The 8675-nt window shown below is 43.2% G+C and overlaps 2 protein-coding genes across 2 annotated transcripts in view; one reads left to right on the top strand and one right to left on the bottom strand.

Annotated features, from left to right (window-relative positions):
• DDX31 (DEAD-box helicase 31) overlaps positions 1-1434 on the bottom strand; it is a 74231-nt gene extending 72797 nt beyond the window's left edge. Inside the window, exons 1-3 of the mRNA XM_021718202.1 lie at positions 1319-1434; positions 1148-1223; positions 387-430 (exon numbers count right to left, since the gene is read on the bottom strand). Of these exons, the coding sequence (XP_021573877.1) occupies positions 387-430; positions 1148-1223; positions 1319-1434 (236 nt within the window). The remainder of the gene's footprint in view (positions 1-386; positions 431-1147; positions 1224-1318) is intronic.
• A 404-nt stretch (positions 1435-1838) lies between these two features.
• The window catches only part of GTF3C4 (general transcription factor IIIC subunit 4), a 28053-nt gene continuing 21216 nt past the window's right edge, over positions 1839-8675 (top strand). The window contains 2 exon segments of the mRNA XM_008069319.1: positions 1839-1844; positions 8561-8623. Coding sequence (XP_008067510.1) covers positions 1839-1844; positions 8561-8623 — 69 coding nt within the window.

Here is an 8675-nt window from a genome sequence, read left to right on the forward strand (position 1 = left end):
CAGTATCCCATTAAAACAAGCAAATATTTACTCCTGTCTTTTTTGGTTGGCCTGAATTCTTACTAAGAAATGACATGATTACAGTCTATATTTTGGCCAAATTATTTTTTTAAAAGCACAGACAACAGTGTATATCATACCGACCACTTTCTGAACCAGACATCTCTTACAGTTTGGAGCCAAGGGCAGAACTGGATGAAAACCCAGTCTTTCCATTTAATAGGTGGAGAAAATGAGCAGCTAAGTGATCTGACAAGCTCTCTTTGGTCAACAACCTGGCACTGTTTTTCAACAAGGCACAACTTGGCTCTGTCTTCCACAGACAGAGTTTGACTGGTTATAGTCACGTAAGCCCTAAGAAATCAAGATTAGACTGGAACTCTTACCTGGTCATACTAGACATTTTTAAGACTGTATTTATTGTAGAAATCTAAAAGAGAAGATGAAAAATATTTTTATCAATTTTTAGATACAATTATAGTTAGGAAATGACACAAAAAGGAAAAAATATGGAGATGACACTGAGTATGACAACCAAACTAAGTTCCTCCAACCCAGTGGTTCTCTATCGGGGTGATTCTGTCAGCCCCTCAGGACTCCCAAGGACATGTGGCAATGCCTAGAGAAATTTTTGGTTCTTACACCTGGCATATAGAGGAAAAAGTCAACTTGGAGCAGAAATAAAGGAAAAGAAATCTCAGCTCATTCATCTACTAGACCGCAGTATCCATCTTAACTGTTAAATCAACCAAGATGTGGGTGAGGCTCAGAAAAGAGAGAAAACATTTTTGGAGCTGAATGTTAACCAGCTCAGTTTTCAGAAAAGTAGGAATCCACCTTGTGAAGTATGCATGCTAAGTCAACCTGCATCGCAGGAATCCACTCACCCAGGAGTAAAAGATGGGCAGGGGGAATGAAATGAATCTCTTCTCTCCACCAACAAAGCATACTAGAGATAGACAGAGGTAGAGGCCCGGGATGCTGCTACACAACCTATAATGCCCAGGACAGTCCCCCAAACATTTAGGAAACTTGGAGCAGAAATAAACATTCTTTAATATCTCTTCTTAGAACTGTCATTTCAGACATTCTAAATGAAGAAACATACCAAAAAAACAGACCCATAAAAACACCGAGAGATACTTACTAAGTGTGGGTGGAGGCCCAGCTCATGAAAAGCAGCTGAAGTAAACACTTTCTCTTGCACCTGTTTTACTATGGGTCTGCAAATGATGAACAAAAACCCAGACATCAATTTCAATAAAAAGGCAGAACACAAATCCTTTTATTCTTGAAGTGCACTTGCATCTGGACATACCTGTGGAGTTCTGGAATTTCAGGGTTGTTTTTAAACAACGATGAAGTCTTAACACATGGTTTCTCCTCTTGGTTTCTGTCACTTATGCTACCCAAATACTTATTTGGAGAAAACATTTTCTGTATGTTTCCCTTAAATGTCCCTTGAGTTTCTCTGACAGTAGTTTTCTTGGCTGGGAGCAATGATGTTTTGTTCCTCCGTTTTGCTGAGGGAGCCTCACTGGACGCGTGGTGCTTTCTTTTGGTAGCCTCTGCTGGCTGCGTTGTTCCCAAAAGGAAAGATCAACAAGAGATGCATTAGTCCATGAAGACAGAGCGCGGAGTGAAGCCTGACTGCCCACAGAATCGCATCTCTCCCTGCAGAGATCATTACGCCCCATATGTCAAGCAACAGTTTAGGGTTTGCAATCAGATTCTTTGACTCAGCTTTTTCCAAAAGGTTTTAAAAAAAAGGAAAAAAAAATCTCAGCTCATTCATCCACTAGACCGCACTATCCATCTTAACTGTTAAATCAACCAAGATGCAGGTGAGGCTCAGGTAAAGAGAGAAAACATTTTTGGAGCTGAATGTTAACCAGCTCAGTTTTCAGAAAAGTAGGAATCCACCTTGTAAAGTAGGCATGCTAAGTCAAACTGCATCCCAGGAATCCACTCACCCAGGAGGAAAAGAGGGGCAGGGGGAATGAAATGAATCTTTTCTGTACACCAACAAAGCATACTGGAGACAAAACAGAGGAGAGGGATGAGGGAGATGCCGTGCCCCAGCTCATGCCCAGGAAGCGGAAACTTTCATTACATTCTACCCTAGTGCTTGGATCTCTGTCATCCTCTCCCCTCAAGCTGCTCCTCCAGACTCAAACGGTCTGGAGACAATTCCTACCCGCCGTTCCCATTCCAAATGAGAATGCAGCTCCATCCATCACCTCTATCACAATTACCTCTAGCCCTCCTTGCCTTGAGTCCCTCGCCGATTACAGGCAACACACCACTAAGGATTAGTGCCTGTTGCTTCTTACTCTGTAACCTGAATGTGGTGAAATGCACAATGTCCAAACTTTCCCCAGGAGAAGAAACATCCAATTCCTCTATTTTCTTTGGCCCTCTCTTCCAATTTACAAATGAATATAAGAGCATCCCTTGAGTAGCCAGTACTTGTTATTCCAGAGTTGGGTTTCTCTTGGAATGCTATTTTTCTTTTTGCTTGAAATGATAACTTGAGTTTACACATTGGCTTTCTTTAGCCATGACTGTCAGCTTGAGATCAACCTACCATAAACAGGTATTTGTTTCTGGCAACTATAAGGATTCCTTTATCTAAGTAATTCAATAAATACACCTTCAAAAATTTAATATTAATAAAGTTAAGAACTAACCCACTTCATTTTACAAATATATTTTTAAAAATCCCAAGTTTGTGAATCTTCAGATTAAAGAAAGTGATGAAGTCAAGCTTCAGGTCTTTTGAGTCATTTGCAAGACAGTATGAAATTTGCAGATTTCACCCGAACAACAGATTCTTGGGACCCAAAAACTCTTCCAGGCCATTTGCCGTGGAATGAATCCCATGGAATTCCTGCTACTGGTTCCCTGGCAGGTGGTCTTGCAGCCTCTGCCTGAATACTCCCTGCATCCCATTAGGCAGCACACTCTGGTCATGACCAATTCTAGGGATTAGGAAGCTGTTTCTGACATTCAGGCAAGACCTGCCTCCTTGAACAGCTACCTACTAGTCCGAGGTATGCTTTCCACAACACAGAACAAGCTTACTTCCTCTTACATGTAATACTGCTTCATGTATCATATAACTCCCTTTTCTTCCTTCTTTGGACTAAATCATCCTGGTCACCCTTTATACCTATGTCAACGTCTCTCTAATAGCAAGTACTCAGAGTTAAAAACAGTATCAGACACCCTTTCCACTGCTCTAGGCTCAAGTAAAAAATCTGTAATATGATCTAGAAAGCTCTCCAAAATCTGAGCTCTGCCCACCTCACCAGCTTTACCTTTTGCCATCCCAGTCTTCCTTAAATTCCTAGAACGGACCATGCCCCTTCCCTCCTCCAGGCCTTGCACATGCTACCACCACACCCGGGACTCCAATCCTCCCCTTGGCTGCCTAGCTCGCCCTCACCCTTCAGACGGAGGCTTACCAGCTCCATCCTCATAAAAGCCTTCCTGACCTCTCTCCACCCAGTTAAGCCCAAGTGCCCTGTTCTTGGCTCTCCTGGCACCATCATCCTCCTTTGTAGCACTCAGCACAGTAACGAGCATAGCATGCAACTTGTTGGATCTGTCTTTCCCTTTGGATTGTACACTCCACAATGAGAGGGACCAGTCTGTCCTACACAGCACAGAATTCCCTGCACAGGCCTGTGTCTGGCACATAGAAAGTGCTCAATAAATACTTATAAGATGAATGAATGAAACACAATGGAATTATCCCTTTCTACCATCTGAACACTATTCTGCAACTTGTTAGCTTTTCTCTCCTAACACCCACAACACATTCATTCAACAGTTGTCAAAAAGCCTGGTTGTGAAGATACACAGTTGGAAGATTAGCCATACCCTTGAGAAAGTCACAGACTAGTGGGAGAGACAGAAGTGTAAAATCATAAATCCAGACTTACATTGAAACTATAGAGGTAGCTGGGTTCAGTGGCTCAGCCTGTAATCCTGCGCCTTTGGGAGGCTGAGGTGAGTGGACTGCCACGGGTTCGAGACCCGCCTGGGCAGGCGAGACCTCATCTCTACAATAAATCAAAAAATCAGCCGGGCGTGGTAGCGCATGCCTATAATTCTGGCTACTTGGAAGGCTGAGGCGGAAGGATTGCCGGAGCCCAGCAGGTCGAGGCTACGGTGGCCGGGAGTGGCCACTGCACTCCAGTCTGGGCGACAGAGACTCCAACTCAAAAAAAAAAAAGAAACTATAGAGGTAGGTACAAAGGACTATGGGAGCACAAAGAAAGACAGACTAACACAGCCATGGCAAGGGGGAGGCAAGGAAACAAGGAAGGCTTCATGAAGTGGCATCTGAGCAGAGAGAGAATAAGGACACAACTAGATTAAAAATCAGTGGTGCAGCATTAAGCAAGTCACTTCCCTCTGAGTCTGCTTTCACACCTGTAAAATGGGGGGATTACGGCAGATAACCTCTAGGCCCACTGTGCCTTAAGAGTCTAAAATATTAATAAACATATTGAGTAGTTACTAAATGTGAGGCAGTATGCTAAGTATTTACATGAATTACTTCATTTATCAATACAGATTCTGGTATGGTCCCATTTTAAGATAAGAACACTGAGGCAGAGATGTGAGATAATTTGTCCTAGGATCACTGATGGAATTAGGCTTTGCCTGGGCATTATGATTCTACATTTCAGGATCCTGATGACAATGCTATAATGCCATTTATTAGCTGTATCCTGTTTGGTTAGAAAACATCATGTGTGGTTTGATTCCTATTTTGAGTTGTCTTCTAGAAGAATATACATCAAAACATTAAGAAGTGTCATGTCTAAGTATAGCAATTATGGGTGGGTTTTTAAAAATCTTCTTTCCAAATTTTCTATAATACATTTGTTTTAGGCTGGGCACAGTGCCTCACACCTGTAATCCCAACACTTTGGGAGTCCCAGGCAGGAAGATCCCTTGAGGCCAGGAGTTCCAGACTAGGTTGGGCAACATAGTGCGACTTGGGTCTTTATTAAAAAAAAAAAAAAAAAAAAAAATTGCCAGGCTTGGTGGCTCAGCCTGTAATCCCAGCACTTTGGGAGGCTAAGGCGGGTGGACTGCCTGAGCCCACAGGTTCGAGACCAGCTCAAGCAACTTGGCGAGACCTCATCTCTACAATAAATAAATAAATAAATTAGCCAGTCATGGTAGCATGCATCTATAATTCTGGCTACTTGGAAGGCTGAGATGGAAGGATCACTGGAGCCCAGCAGATAGAGGCTGGAGTGGACATACCAAGGCACTCCAGCCTAGATAACAGAGTGAGACTCCGACTCAAAAAATAAAATAAAATAAAATAAATTAGCCAGAAGTGGTGGAACATGCCTATAATCCCAGTTACTTGGGAGACTGAGGTGGGAGAACTGCTTGAGCCTAGGAGTTTGAGGCTGCAGTGAGATATGATCATGCCACTGCACTCCAGCCTGGGCAACAGAGTGAGACCCAGGCTCAAAATATAATAAAAATTTTAAAAACTAAAAATAAATGTTTCAATAACCAAAAAAATTTTTAGAAACAAAGTATTCTCCATAATGTCAGCTATGACATAATTTAAGGCCTTGTCTTAAAGTCTTTCTAAATCCAGTATATCAGCTACATATCCCAAGTTCAGCCTACCAGCAAATCTTTCTGATCAGCATATCCACTATTCTCATCCATAACATCAACAAAAACATAAAGTGTCACTACAAAGACCTGTCATCAACTCATTTACCATTTGCACTCAGAGACATCTCATGGACAGCCTAATAGCAACTCGACTGCACTTTTTTTTTTTTTTTTGAGTTGGAGTCTCACTCTGTTGCCCACCTCAATCTGCTGGGCTCTGGCGATCCTCCCGCCTCAGCCTTCCAAGTAGCTGGAACTACAGGTGCGCACTACCATGCCTGGCTAATTTTTTTGATTTATTGTAGAGATGAGGTCTTGCTGAGTTGCCCGGGCTGGTCTTAAACCCGCGGACTCAGGCAATCCACTCACCTCAGCCTCCCAAAGTGCGGGATTATAGACTGAGCCACCGAGCCCGGCTGACCGCACTTTTTTATGAAGTAGTGAGAAACAGGCCAGACGCAGTGGCACACCTGTAATCCCAGCACCTTGGGAGCCCGAGACAAGTGGATTACCTGAGCCCATGGATTCGAGACCAGCCCGGGCAACTCAGGAAGACCTCGTTTCTACAATAAATCCAAAATTAGCTGGGCATGGTAGCACACGCTTGTAGTTCTGGCTACTTGGAAGGCTGAGGCGGAAAAACTGCCTGAGCCCAGGGGGTCGACGCTGGAGTAGCCATGAGCATGCCACTGCACTCCAGCCTGCATGATGGAGTGAGACTCCAACACAAAAAAAAATCTTTAACAAAAAAGGAAAACAAATCTCTTAATATGAAATAGTATAATGTTGGAACCAATTATTTTATTATAATAATATTTGGTTTACAATGGAATTTTGGACATTAAGGAACTTATCTATGACAAAAAAATCAAAATTTTCTATCTCATATTTTCTAACCTGTGGTAACACGTAACAGTCACCGACATGCATTACAGGTCCATTGACACATGTTGTGCAATAGTAATTTGGTGGACACCTTCCACCCAATGTTTTTTTAGTTGAGCAGACATATGCAGTCTCATTTTCTTCCTTTCACACTAATAATATGTAATTTATTGTCCAGTCTGTTGTTCAAAGATGATGTGAAAAGACGCACTCATGATTCCTGAAAACCACTTCTCATCAGATAGATCAAAGGCTTGACAAATTTCACATGAGACACAGGTTTTTCATTGTTTTTGAATGGCAAACTTCAAGGAAACATATGTTTTTTAAAAATCTGCACTTTCATACATTTGTCCCGCATAACCACCAGTATTTTTTTTCATGTCCCCTGAGAGGGGACATCAGAGTGCAAAGGGTTAATTAATTCCCTCTTGCTACAGTGGTTCAAGCAATCACAAAATCAGATACCCTACATTTATTTACTCTGCATAGTTACTAGGCTCTGTGTATGACACAACCACCCCATTGACCTCCTGTAGCAATCGATTACCCAAAATGGAGCCAACACTACTTTATTATTATTACTATTATTATTATTATTATTACTGGCATTTGTTAAGCACCTTGATAAGCCAATTATAGCCTTTATGTATATTATCTCACCAAATCCTCACAATAACCTTATATGAAGTAGAAATTATTTCTCTCATTTTTTTTGAGTTGGAGTCTCACTGTTGCCCAGGTTGGAGTGCAGTGGCATATTTACGGCCACCGCAGCCTCAAACTGCTGGGCTCAAGTAATCCTTCCACCTCAACCTTCCAAGTAGCTGGAACTACAGGCACATGCCACCATGCCCCGCTGATTTTTTTTTTTTTTATTTATTGTAGAGATGAGGTCTGGCCAACTTTCCAGGCTGGTCTCAAACCATTAGCTCAGGCAATCCTCTCACCTCAGCCTTCCAAAGTGCTGGGATTATAGGTGTGAGCCACCATGCCCAACCTCTCGCATTTTATGGACAGGAAAAGGGAGGGTCAGAAAGGTTAAGTAACTTCCTCAGGCACAAGACCTAACATGTAGTAAGGCTGGCATCTAATCCCAGCTCTGTCCTACTAGAAATCTCATGCTCTCAATGGCTTTTCTATAATTCTCCTCTCTCCTCTCATATAGATGCAGTTAACACCATTGGCTAGCTGAAGACTCCTTACTCCTAAGAATCTAAATCCTAATTACCCCCCAAAAAGCATATAGATAGATAGATAGATCACCAAAGAGAATCTACTCAGTGGTGTTGGCTGGTGTGAATTTATATGAACTCAAGGACTTTCAGCTTCAACACACTGGTTGAACCAAAGTGACTTAGGCAATTGATTTTGCAACAGGAATATGTGTCACTTTTTCGAAATAAAAAGAAAAAACCCAAACCTTTCTAGGCACTAGACTGCATCATTCCTGGTCTTTGAATATTTGTAATATTACAACAGCCTTTCTGTCCTACAGTCCTCCTCTTTTCTAGGAGATAAATCTACTATCCTAGAAACCAGTTTTTCAGTTCTTTTGCTTAAGCCAATTTTAAGGCATCTTTCCCGTCTCTAGTAACGGGATCATATCAACGAATCGTATATAATCGTTCCTTCCCCCATCCGCTGCACGCGGATGAACTCTATCCCATTTCCTTTTAAAGCTCTTCAAAGAAACTTCTCGCCACCAGGCCTCATTCATTCCTGAAATAAACGACCCTTTCTCAGAGTCGAGGAAACTGGCTTGGAGAAGCTAAATCTTGGCCTGGAACTCGCGCCCGAGCCTCGGTTCCTACTTTACACGGGACACAGACTTCAACCCCTCTCACCACCTTTTCCTCCAACTGGCCGCAGGAGCCGGCTCCCCGCCCCTCCGTCCACACTCGCTCCCCTCCCACCCAGAGCATCCCCGCGGGTGGGGTTCGGGCTAGAGACACGTGTTTCTGAGCTACTCCTCCAGAAGCTGCCTGGTGCCTGACTTTCCCCCAACTCTGTCAAGGATTCGAAACCCAACCCCGAGGCACGGCTGCAGCTCGCGGCGCGCCAGGAGCCGGGCGCGCGGGTAGGGACGGAGCTGAAGCCGGCTCGGAACTCACCCGTCCCGCCCGGGCCCC

Source organism: Carlito syrichta, unplaced genomic scaffold (genome assembly GCF_000164805.1).
Source record: "Carlito syrichta isolate Samal-C Ts95f unplaced genomic scaffold, Tarsius_syrichta-2.0.1 Scaffold311915, whole genome shotgun sequence".
NCBI classification, from domain to species: domain Eukaryota; kingdom Metazoa; phylum Chordata; class Mammalia; order Primates; family Tarsiidae; genus Carlito; species Carlito syrichta.